This window comes from Chiroxiphia lanceolata, chromosome 3 (assembly GCF_009829145.1).
Source record: "Chiroxiphia lanceolata isolate bChiLan1 chromosome 3, bChiLan1.pri, whole genome shotgun sequence".
Classification (NCBI taxonomy): Eukaryota; Metazoa; Chordata; class Aves; order Passeriformes; family Pipridae; genus Chiroxiphia; species Chiroxiphia lanceolata.
In genome coordinates, this window is record NC_045639.1 from 16,866,633 (window position 1) to 16,879,984 (window position 13,352).

Sequence of the window (13,352 nt, forward strand, 5' to 3'; positions counted from 1 at the left end):
AATGACAGGCCTTTCCTTGGAATATAAAGTGAGGAAGAGCTTTGTGGTTTAAACAGCTATGCTGTTGCTTGTTAGCAAGATATTTTGCCTTGTACTCTAGCCAGACCTATAATGGTCAAAAAATGTTGAAGTTGAGAACTGCATGTTTGTTTTCAATCAGTTGTTTTTCAAGTTAAAAGGCCCTAATGGCTTGTTTTAATTTGTTCAGTAGTATTTGTCAGTAGTATTAATATTTGTATTCAATCACTTAGTACACTACAGCTGAGGCTGTCCAAGTAAGGCAGTACATTTTCTTATCATTTGCTTTTTCTATTGCAAGCCCTTCCTTTTAAGGGATAAAAGAATAATTGAAAGTTTGGCGAATCTCTGTGAAATTGAGTAATATACTTCTGTTTAAATTACATTTTGGAAGTGTTTAAAATGCAATATGAAACCTGTATTTTGGTTGTATAAATAAAAATTTTGAATAGATTTATTTATAAAAGGTAAAGTAGAAGTATCATTAAAGGGAAAATTTCAGTGTTGTATGGCTGTATCTTTACTATTTGGACCTAAGCCCTGGATGTTTCTGTAGTTATAACAGATGTAACTCCTGGTAGAGAATTGATTTCTGGCATCTGAGATATTTTAGAAAAATAATCTGAGTTCAGACTTCGGAACCCCTGAGATTTTTGAAGGGTTTAATCCATTGTCCCACTAATGTTAGTAGAAGTGTGCTGGATTGCTTAACAGAACAAGTGTAAGACCCTGCATTTTTGTGGAGTTGTTTTTCAAATATGATTTACAATGCTACTTTAAGGACTAGGATAAAAAAAGTTTTTTGGGGATTTCTAGATATTAAAACTACAAGTAGCTTGTGTCTTGACTTGGTTTATAAAATTGCTTTGCTGAATAGTAGACAGTAGGCTTTTGGACAAGGATGCTGTAGTGCCTTGAAGTGAATATTGATATCAAACTTCTGAGTTGAATGATAGATTGTCTGTATCAGTGATTTTTAAACAATAATTTTAAAAAGAACTTCTTTTTCTTCTTAATTACTTGAAGTTTTAATTTCTTTTCTTTTTTTTTTTTTTTGCCAGAGATTGTGTTATGTAGGTTTTGAGGTGCAGTTATCAGTAACTTGGATGTTTTACATGCAGGCAGAGAGCGTGTATTATTGAACCAGGGCTGGTTAATTGTAGTGCTAAATGGGGCTGAAGGAGAGGAACAGTCCTCCTGATACTGTTTTACTGCAAAGAACACACGGGGGTTACCTGTCTGGAATACAAAGTTGTTGGACTTACTGCTTTGAAAGATACTATAACAGGGGGAAAATAAGAGGGAAATGAAGCTTATTAACAAATTCAGTTTTTCCACTCAATGTGTTAATGTCTCCTGTACAACTCTTCTTCCAGAAGCCAAGAATTGACTATTAAGTGTCCCCTATCTTGAAGAAGTAGTCTCCAAAAATACTGCATGATACATCATCTAGGCTAATATTGCCCTTCCAGTTACCATTCATCAACATTTTAATTTTTCATTGAAAACAGTATTGTATTCAATGAATACAATATTCAATTAATACAATATTTTTTTAAATTAAAAAAAAGGTGAAAGCAAGCTTACTTCATAAACTTTTTCTCACAGCCGTTTTGGCTTAGTTTTTACTTGTCATTATTTCTAGCTTTAAACTTCATTATATTACAGTAGAGAATATAGGTATAAGCAAAAAGTCCATTGTTTTGGGGGCTTTGGTTCCATCTATTTTATTTTACTGTTACCTTGTTTTTTGATTTTGTGAGGATTGTTGTTTCAGGGGTTTTTTTTGATTGATTTTTTTTCCCCTTTTTTTCAGCCAAACCTTTTACATCTAAAGTGAAACAGATGCGACTACATAAAGAAGATTTTGAGATCCTGAAGGTGATTGGTCGAGGAGCCTTTGGGGAGGTATGTATGTGAAGGAGGTGGAAGGGTGTGAATAGTACTCTTGCAGATAGTACTCTGCAGCACTGAGGAGAAGACAGATAGTAGTAATACACTAGTGTACAGGTTTTTACATTATTTAGCCATAATGGACATTGTAGGCCTACCTAATGTTTGATGGAAGGACATTTTGATTTATACATTCTTTGACAGCTCTTTTAAGTCTTGTAAATTTTGAGAGAAGTTCACATGGATCAAAAAACCATGTTTTGACTGCCTGATGTTAAATCATTTCCTTGACTGTAATTCTTTCCAGCCAGTAGTTTGAGGCCAGTGAGTTACTGATGGTATAAAGATCTAGTAATTCCTAATCTTTCTAATAACTAAATAGTACTTTATAGTACTGTTCCAGTATATACTATATATTATATATATAATATATTACAGTACTAATAGTTTTCAGCAGCTTACATAACCAGTTATTGATAGTGACATTTTAGGAACATAGAGAAATCTCTGTTTTCCTGTCATTTAGTTTCCTATTCTTAATGAATGTTTGAATATTTGTCCTGCATTTCTTTTGAAGACTTTAGCAGATTTTAGTTTCTTTTTCAGTAGTCACCTACCACTGTCAAACTATACAAATTTTTACTGCTTCTGATTAAGCCACCTCTTATTTGAAGTTGTCAGATAAGGCTGTTGATCACTAGGTTGAGGAAACTTTAGTAAATAAATGTTAGCTTTCTGCCCCTTTTTCTTAATTATTTTGGGTGCATGAACTTTGTTTCTCATGCAGGACACTGTGCTTTTAGGAAGAACAATTTAGTGTACAGCAGTGCCCTGAGTTTTTCATAGCCAAATATACTGCAGATGTGGGTAGTGTGTAAAGCTTCTGCAGAAGGTACTCCGTACCGCCAAAAATACATGTGAACTGAAACTTTAAGAATGAGAAAAGATTTTCTGATCAATGTCTTCATTGCCTTTGGAAATGGAAGTTCTCTTTGGTAAGAGAGAATCTCTGGAGGCTCTGGCATGTGACGGAGAAGAGTTGGTTTCAGGTTCACTTACATGTTTGCATCGTGTGTGAAAATTAGTCTTTACTAGTCTGTGATTATGGAAGAGTAGACTCCTACAGGTAGTATGTAAGGAATAGTAATTTGTACTGTAGTGTGTGTCACTACATACTCTGATGCTTACGTGCAAATGTAATCATCGGGCAGCTGTAAAAATAACAAAAAAAGAGTTGTATTTATTTAGCTACTTTAGCACTCTTGGTTTTGCTCCATCTGGAGTAAAGCTTCTTTATAAAGGAGACTGAAGGCTGAAGTTACTCATGGATAATTTATCTTTAGTCTAAACCTCTGCCACAAAGAATGTTGCAATGTCCATTTTGATGTAAACACTTCTGCTTAAAAGATCAGCCTTTGTCAGTGCTACCACAGGAACTGCAGCTGAGTTCATGTACAAACTGTGTTAAATATAGGAAAAACTGCTGATATTGGTGCTTCCTTGTCAGAAGGATCATACATGAAACCTGCCTTATATTCTGTTTATAAGAGAAGTAATTTTTGTCTGCTAAATCAGCATCAAACACCACAGCCGCTAAACCACAAAGAAACCATAGTTCTTTCTCAGGAAGTTCTTTGTGGTGAATCATCCCATGAATAGTGAGAATGTAACTTTCCCTGTCCTCTTCTGGGGACAATCTGTGTAATTGGTTAGTTCTCCTCTTCTAGGAACAGTGTTTCTTTCTAATTCCTTATCTGAGGATAGCATGACTCTACTTAATTGTCAAAATCTTCAGTAAGGAAAAACTGAAGTCCTTTCAGTGAAGATGTTTGGGTTTTTATGTTCCTAAAGTAGGACTTAATAAATATTTGGAAGGATATATGCTAAATTTTCTTACTAGCCTAGCAAAGACAAGTTTCAAGTCCTACACAGACATTTGTCTGAGAATACAACTTCTGTATGAAGTTGCGAATTTTGCTTTAAAATAACCGGTAAATGTCTGAACAAGGTTGAAAAAAGGACCACTAAATTTTAGTGCTACTTAAACCACCAAAAACTATATTAATATTAAATTGCAAAATACTTTTATTTACTGAGGCAGATTAAGAAATCTGAAAGAATGTATTTTCTTTCCAGCAAACTATAAATGAGACCAAGGTTTCTCTAGGTTACTGGGAGGGGTAATTTTTGTCTCCTGAATCAACATAATTCTGAAATTCTGTAGACTACAAAGTTAGTGCAAGTTTTCTTTGGCACTGTCTCAGACTTGTTCTTATTTTGATTTTACACTACTCAATTTCTTCAATTTGCATAGTCAAGAAATATTTCCCTTTTTGTTTTTACAAGTTTAATGTAGACAAAAAGTAGTTTAAACTAGTTACTGCTTGTAACTCCAAGAGTTCCTAGTACTTAACTTTGTTTTTCCTCTTACGCTGTTTTCTACCAGTCTGAGAAAGTTTCCTTTTTGTCAAATTATTGACATACCCCTTCTTTCTGCATGCATACATTTACTTATTTACAGTTTTATACCATAGCGCTGTCTTTAGAAAGCACAGATGTTTTGCTTGGGGGAGGAGCAGGATTATGCTGGTAAAATTAATAATGTGGGCTTCAAGTGTTTCATTGTGCTGGCTTCGAGCAGCACAGTCTGAAAAACTTAACAAACAATTCTAAACAGAAAGACTTTAAACTTGGAGTTGGAAGAACGCTGCTAGGAATGGTGAAGCAACTGGGCAACAGCTCTTGGTTCTAGCTAATACCAGAATTTTCAGTTGATTCTATTATTGCTTAAAAAAGAAAGTTCAGTGCATGCTTATGCAAGCAAATATTACATCTTTATATTGTTGATATCTTGAGGATGATAAATTTTGTAACTTGAGAACTAGTCAGTTACTCCTAGATTTTGTCATATAGTTATAAACAGTAGCATTCCCTTTTCTTGTTTCTGGAGGTCTGTCTGCTCTTGCTGGGCAAGAAAACCAATGCTGAATCTTTTTTCTACTTTCTTTTTTCTTCTTTTTTTTTGTCATTTCAGTTTGAATTGTTTCTGTTTTAGCTTTTTTTCTCTGTAAGACTATTGATTTTTAAGTGAAGGAAAAGTGTATCGTAGAGACAAGTAGCCAAGCTTGGGGCACAAGGTGTTTGACAGCATGCCAAACTATACTGCTGTTTGTGGGAAATATGGAAAACTGTTGGAAGAATTGAAAAAGAACCAAACCAAACCAACATATCTGACTAAACCAAGATATTTACATCAGCACATACCAATAATTTTTTTCCTGGGCTGCTCACAGGAAAATATAAATTTAAATAAACCCCAACTTTTTAAAGTCTAATTTTAAGAAGTTCCAGTAGCAAGACACTTCAGGATAACTCGACAGGAATGATTACCCTTTCTTCTGTCTTGACAGCTTCACTGGGGAAGGGAAAAGATCAAAACAGCACTCTCTATGTATTTGTGCCTTTGTATAGGTAGTAGATACCTCTGTGTATATGTAAATACTACCTGGGTTTGTAATCGTGATTCTGAATTTTTTGTTACAGTTAGAAACTGCACTACTCATCGCTGAAGTGTCAGGTTTTTCTTTCATAGCCTTGGAATAAACATTTTAGAATTTACTTTCATAAAGCACTGAGACACCCCCAAAAAGATGCTGTGATTGCAGAAAGATGATGAGGTCTGTGTGTCTTTTGTGTGTCTGTGTGTTGATTATTGATATGGAATAACGTTAATGGCTTTCACAGACTAAAAGACAGCTTCTGACTGATTGTAAACACAGCTGGTAAGCACAAGTCTATTTTTGTTCTTTAGTCACTCTTCAATGCTGTTACACATTCGCAGAAGGTACCGAGCCCTTGATCATGCCACAGAAGGCCTATGCTCCAGCTGTTCACCAAAGGCAGTGCCATAGCTCTTCGAGTTGTGTCCAAGTGAATGCTGAATAGGAGGCTGCAAATTTAGACGGCAGTGCAGTTAGTGTATGTCTTTCAGTAACTGAGTCCTTTGCAGAATAAAAACCTTTGCAGAATTGGGCGTGCTACAGGCAAGAAATGAAATCCTGAAGGTGACCTTGAAATACATGTATTGTCTTATGCCTCTGGGTGCCTCTCCTACAATGGTTAATGGTGGGGAAAAACTTATTTTTCATGCTGGACAGCAGCAGCTAGGCAGCTCTAGGAGCAACCTTTTAATTTTTCCCTGCATCAGTCCCAAAACCCTTACAGGTCTTTAGGGCAGAACTCATCCAAGTTATGTATGATAACAGTTTTAATGCTGACTAGTTGCAACATTAAAGCCTTCTCCTCCCGCCTTTGGTCATAAGAAATTGATACAGATAATGGCTTACCAGAGTTTCCAACTAGTTTTAGATGGTAAAGGAGAATGAGGATCAAATCTACACTGTGGCTTATATATCACCGTAGAGGATTCATATTTTCCCTCTTAAAGAAAGATGTGATGCCCAGTCTTTGGGTACCGTGCACAACAGAGCACACAGTCTTTATGAATTAAAATTATTATATTCTAGGCTAAATTAATAATCTATTTTTGTGCTTCAAAACTGAAAGTTCCTCGAGGGATCCCAAGTCTGAACTTGAACCTCATGCATGCAGTAACCTTTAAGAATTTCAGTCCGTAGACTAGTTTAAACAAGTAAATGTAGTACCTTTCTATCCCATCTCCTTTTTTTCTACCTCATCTCTTTTTTCTATCCCCTCCTCCCCCCCTGCCCCATTCCCGCTCCCCCCCGTAACCCCAGGAGGCAGCAGTGCCAAGAGCAGGGTTGATAATGCGGTGCCGCACATATGGGAAGTGACAGCTGCTCCGTCTGTGAACCTGTAGCTAGGCAAGAGGAACACTTGGAGATATGCTTTGGCTTAGACATCAGGGTATTGCAGTCCTTCAGCCTGCGCTTTTGCCGTGTTCATGAAGCTGTTGCAGCTGATGACACATTTGAAGATGGTTGAAAGAGGTTTGCCTGACACTTTCTTCAAACTGTCTGATCCTGTATTTTCTTTTTTGTTATCACTGTCTTCACACGTAGCTGGTTTACTGATTATGAAAGAGGTGAAAGGAACGTAGGATTCAACCTTCGTATTTTTTTGTCACTGGCCTGCAGGATGAAGATGATGATAATCTATATGGCAGCATGTTGGTTTGTAACCAGATGCACACAGAAATAAACTTTTATCTGTATAAGCATTAAGATTTATTTGAAAGGGAAGAGGCAGAACAGGATAGTTGGAGAATGGTTGTTAAAATGTATTGATTGCTGAACTTTTGTATAGTTGGGATGATAGTGCAGTGGTCTGGTCTAGTTTTCATTAGCAACTCTGAGTTTGTGGCAGATTCATACTCATTTTGGTTAAATGAGTATGAGCTTTCCATAGCCACGGAAGCCTGAACTGGGTGAACATGTTTGTGTAAACTTCTTCCCTCCCTTTTTCCTAAAAATATTTTATGTTAGCTTATATTATAGCTAAACAAAACTACTATTCTCAGAAAAGGACTGTGTCAGTGAACTTTGTTAATTTGTTATTACAGAGGCCTATGATATTTAATGTTTCAGAAGCTATGGGGGGAGGAGGGGCAGGTGGGTAGACTTGTGTTCCTTAAGTTTTACTTCTCTAGAAATTGCGGATTTCAGTGTTTCCCTGCTACTGACAACAGGCATGATAAAGAGCTCATTGAACGTCAGGTGGGAAAAAAGTATGAAGTCATACTACCTTTGAAGAAAATCTGGTATGTTATATGAAATGAGAGTGGAAGTTGTTTCATGGCAAATCGACAGACTGATTTTGTTTAAAACTCAAAATACCTTGTTTGTTTTGATTTACAGTCTGCTACGCTGTTACCTTTTCTTGACGCCTCTATAATTTAAATTAGCGTGTAGACTGAAGTCCAGGAACATAAAGCACAGTGCCAGAGACAACCTCGTTAGAGTGTGATAGAGCAAGAGTTGTGATGGTCAGAAATACCATTGTTCATTGACAGTCACCTAGAAAAAATGATACATAGTGAGACTATGATACATAATGAAAGCTTACAATAGACGTGGAAGTTTCCTCTGTTGTTTTGATATTTCTTTCTTGATGGCAATGGTGTGATACTGTGTGGATGGTAAAAACATGTCCGGAACACTCAGGACAAAACCTCCAAAACTGAAAGATTACATAAAAATGAAAACAAGATGTGTTTTCATGTTGTAACTTATTTATCTTTCCTTTCCCTTTTCCAGGTTGCAGTGGTAAAACTGAAGAATGCAGATAAGGTTTTTGCCATGAAGATACTTAATAAGTGGGAGATGCTGAAGAGAGCTGAAGTAAGATTACAGTAATGTTTTCCATGATCATGCACCCCCTTACTTTGCTGATTGTCACTTCTCTGTCCACGAGACTCTCTGTGTGTTAGAGGGGTTGAGGAGGTGCTTCACAATTTACTGACAGTATAAACATTAATATTAAATAAGCTTAAAGCAGTTCGTCAGAAGGGTTAAAATGGCATGGAATCTTGACTTAGGTGAGGCTGGATGTTTTTGACATTATACCTTTTTTGTAATTGCTCAAGAATTACCAACTCCACAAGTGATCTTTTAATGCATTTGTTCCACTTAGGAATGTAGTCTTTAGCAAGTCTTTTCCATGGTGGAAGGTAGTTACTGAGCTTTAAAAAGGTAATTGCTGAGCTATAACTCACCAAGCCTATTAGTTTATCAGTAGTTAGAATTTAGTCAAGGCCCAATTAGTAGGTTGAAAAATCAGAAAGATAAAAGTTTCAAATTTGAGTGCATGTTTCGTAAAATGTCCATCTGCAAAAATCTGTGATAAAAAGTTCCTCATTAAAGCTGGAGTCCATTTTGTGTCTGAAAAAGGTGGAACAGCAGTTTTACCAGCCCTGCTTTGCCTTAGCTTCCTACTGTCATTATACAATTCAGCTCTTCATAAAGTCCTTGATATATTTCCCTGCATTCCTTTGGAAAGAAACTTATAAAATACAGTCTACACCCGAAGACCTGTGTATTAATTTTAAATGGAACATGTATCTATTTAATTTGCTTTGAAAATCCTAATCTATGAATACTAAAAATAAAATGCCTAAAAATAGACTCCTACAGTTTTTATTTGAGACCTCAGCTTTGTTGCTCTCAGACTACCTTGCTGCTCAGTTGCTTCCAAGTTTATTCTGGTTTCCGCATTTATGTTTTAATTACATCTTGGTAGGAAATGAGATCAATGGGAAACCGTAACACTTTTGAAAAAAAAGTATTCAGACAAATTAAAGCCAGTTTCTGATTGTGCACATCCTGTCTCTTTTAATGAAAATGTTATCACATTAAGAAGTATAAATGGCATGCAGATTGTGGGTAGATGTGTACAATGTGTTTCCTTTTTATCCAGAAATTACTCAGATACTGAGCAATCTAGCATTAATCTTGATACAGAGGTATTTCTCTCCAAGACAAATGTCCCTACTGTAAGTTTTATTATTTCAGTGAAAAAGAAAAGACCAGAAATAAAGTTCCACTCTATTTTTAAATGTACCCTTTTAAAGTGAGTTTGAAAACTGTTTCTTTTCATTAAAATACAGTTATAAATAGGTTTGAAAATTTTTTCTCTATGCAAGGTATTAAAAATACTCTTCCCATGGGTCCAGCTGAATTTCTGAAAGTCTGAAGCGTTAGCCTAAAAAGAATTACAGCTATGTTTTTCCATGTATTTGTAACCCATGGGTATACAGTGGAAAGAGAACCATCTGGAGTGAAAATGCATTACAAAGCATGACCTTCCACAACCCTAACCTGTCATTTTTAAATGTTGATGAACTCACTTCTTACTGCTGCTGGGGAAAATGACCCATTTTGGCTCTGCTAGCTGTGTGCTGCACTAACACTGAAATACACAGGAAAATCAGGCAGTCCAAAAATGCAAGAGCAGCATACAGATAGAGGTGTATGTTCGTATACCCCTGTATCAACAGCATGGGGAGTGGGAGTCATTGGTCAAAGTAAAAAGGGAATACATGCTCAGAAGAGGGTCATGAATGCCAGATGAAGGCTGACGACTGCAAGCTCTGAGAGCAGTTGTATGTTACAATGAAATTACACAAGTTGTAAAGTCAGTGTTCTCTTTTGTATTATGCGTAGCATAAATTTTCCAGATACTTGTCACTGTTGAAAACTCAGAGGTGGGATGTAGAACTGGGAGCATTACTGATACAAGGAGTACCTGGAAGTGTATGACAGCTTGCTGTTACACTCCCAAACCTGTTACCCTGAGCGTTGACAGTCACTTAGAGTTACATGTGTGCCACACTGGTGCCAGATGAGGCTCAGGAGAGACCAGGACAAATGTTAGCAGCATGGAAGCAGTCAGCACTCCCTGGAGGTGCTAACTCCGAGCTGTAAGACATGAGCACCAAATAGTCTAGCAGGTCAAATTCTTTGCTTCTTGAAGGCCATGATAACGGTATAGATATAACCAGAGCACTGAGATGGCTTTGCTGTGAAAGAGAGTAGGGTCAGATGACCTCTGGAGGTCTCTGCCAACAATTCAAGGAGACTGCCTGGGGAAGGTGAAGTTAATGCTGGAATAATGAAAGGCACAAAAAAAAGAGGCTTCATTTAAAAAAAAACTTAATTGAGCTGTTACAGCAATTAAAAGAACTACTGCTACCAACTTTTCTTTTGTTGTTGTTGCATTATTTTTACCATGAACCACTTAGACTAGCTGTTACTGTCTCACCTGTGATCTGCTGTGGTAATAGCTGTTGCTCTCAGCTCTAGGCATACTTCCCAGAGGTAGATGTCTAGAGCACTCAAGGAATGCATAGTCTTCTGTTAAATCATGGCAAAACCAAGTGGAATTATATAAACTCTCTAATAACTAATCCTGTGAATTGTGTCATAACGAGAAGAGAAAGTACATGTTATTTATACTTGTGAAAACAAGAGTTCATAGTTATCTCTCTCTGAAATATGTCAAGAGTTTACAAACAAGGAAGGAAAAAATTCAAGCTGAAGCATCAAACAGCTTTTCTTCTTTCTGAAGATGATCCTTACTCCTTCTCCCACCCCAAGTCTATTTTTCATTCAGTAACCTTTGAAGGTATTTGTATAAAGTATGTTTTGCTGTTTTCTCAAATTTCACTGATTTATCTTGTGCATTGTGCTATGATTAAAGTATGTCATCTTTCTTTTTCCTCGTCTGCATTATTCTTACTCATTGTATTCACCAAAAAAAGTATAGTTTATTTGCTCAGAGGAGAGAGGTATTTTCTGCTCTCTTTTTACTGCATATATTGTTGTGCATAGCTCAGTCTCTAATGATATTTCGCTTTTTAGTCTTCACTCTCCAAATCTCACAGCCAGCAATAGCTGTGCTAAAGTTCTGATATTTCCAGATTTGGGATTTATTTGGATGTGGAAATAAAATTGAAAAAGTAAAAAGAAAAGGCTTGAATTTCATTTAAATTTGGCTATCTCAAAGATGGAAGAGATAAGAGCAGGGGTTCAAATTGATGCAAAATCTTTGTGAAGAGCAGAGTGTACTGGAAGAGAATATGGTCTATGTGTGTCTCTAACTCTCCCTCTGCCTTCTAAATACAGCCCATACAATATTATTCTTTCTTTTGCACTATCTTTTAGATATTTTTTTCTTAACAAAATTGTGTGTTGGCTTTGGTATTTGGTATCTTTTGCTTTCTTGTGATATTCGCTTCAGAACTCAATTCCTTCGAAAGATTTATTGTATTTCTTTGCTGTAGTAGTTTCTTTTTGTCTTTTCATCTGTTGGACCATTTTTATCTGTCATTCTGCAGAGTTGCTTTTGCTGAGGTATTTTTTCCACTTCTCAGGACAAGTTGAAAGACCTTCATTGAATTAAATGCCTTGCTGCTTTTTACTTCGTTATTTGTTTCACATTTTATCTTCTTTTGTTTCATACAAACCTGTATTCTCCTTCTCTTAGGTATTCCTTAACATTTATTGGTGGTTCTTGCTCCTCCTCTGTTCCACTTACGGTGAAGGCACCTCTTGCCTTCTTTTTTTTCTTTCAAGTATATTGAGGGGAAACCCCCTGGGATGTCTGATCAACAGTTTATATCTGGCAAGAGCAATATTCAGTTCTGTTCTACTTTTACTGAGTATCGGGTGTGGAGAAAACCCCAACTGGTTAATGATTATCAAATGATGACTACACGGAAGTTATTGGCATCAACTTTTAAATGAAAAGAACCTTGCTTGTGTGAAAACTCAAATGTAAAACTAGGCTAAGGGCATGATGAAATAAAACAATGACACAAGACTCCAGATTCTAGCACTCTGATTCCTACTGCAGTTACAATTATCTAATGCCATTACTGATTTTTTTTTCTTAATCATATATTGCTATTCTGTCATTATTGATACTTCAGGATTTTGGCTTAGGATTTTTAGACAATGGGAAGCAGCAACTTATTTATCCCTTTGCCTCACTAAACGCTATAGAGAAGCACAACTGTTTAAATTTGAAGAAGGCAGGCTTTTCTCGTATTTATTTTTTTGTAGATTTTGTCATGTTTGGATACTGTAATAAATGATTTTTTAACTGAGAGGCGGTTTTGATTCCCCCCCCCCCAAAAAAAACATAGTCAAAACATGTTTTTCTTTATATATTTTACTTAAAAGGCTATAATTATTTTTTTCTTCTTCAGACAGCCTGTTTTCGAGAAGAGAGAGATGTGTTAGTGAATGGAGATAACCAGTGGATCACAACATTACATTATGCATTCCAGGATGAAAACTATTTAGTGAGTGTTGCTTTTATGTATATATGGGTGAACATGCAGATTCTTAGTTGTGGTTTGAGACAGAAATGTAGTTTGTTTATTTGTTAATTTTGTGTTCTGGACCATACAGACCATATTAGGATCTGTGATGTTGTGCATAAGATTCTGAATGGTGGACACCGGTCAGAAACTTTGAAAAGTTCTGTTATAAATGCAGCTTTGTTTTCTAAACCACTTTGCATTTGTTGATAAACCTTAGTCTGCCTGCATATTCTTTCTTACAGTTTGTCACTCCAGTTTAATTGGGTTCATAAAAATAAAAGTGCACTTACCAACATAAATTTTCTATTCAACTTTAATTTTTGTGATTAACATTGCTGATTTTACAGAGGGAAATAGGGAGTAGCCCTGTTTGAAACAACAGTTCATTTTGATTGGTCTTTGCTATTTTGAGGATTTAAGCCCACTAAGATGTCACAAAGCGATAAAATGTTATTGCAGCATAGAAGAATGCCCCTAAATGTTCATAAATAAGAGTTGGAAGCTGTAATTGTAGATTAAAGTGTCTCTTTAACGTTATTTAGTTTTCAAGTATTTTGAAAGACTTGCAAGAAAAAAGCTAATATGAGGACAAAGTGCCAATTTTGTATGAAATCTTTACCACTTTAAATATGTTTTG

At 36.1% G+C, this 13,352-nt stretch overlaps 1 protein-coding gene across 11 annotated transcripts in view; it reads left to right on the forward strand.

Annotated features, from left to right (window-relative positions):
- The window catches only part of CDC42BPA (CDC42 binding protein kinase alpha), a 187,267-nt gene that overhangs the window by 59,750 nt on the left and 114,165 nt on the right, over positions 1–13,352 (forward strand). For all 11 annotated transcript variants that reach the window (XM_032683892.1, XM_032683893.1, XM_032683894.1 and 8 more), the window contains 3 exons: positions 1,835–1,926; positions 8,148–8,231; positions 12,599–12,694. In XM_032683892.1, the coding sequence (XP_032539783.1) occupies positions 1,835–1,926; positions 8,148–8,231; positions 12,599–12,694 (272 nt within the window). The remainder of the gene's footprint in view (positions 1–1,834; positions 1,927–8,147; positions 8,232–12,598; positions 12,695–13,352) is intronic.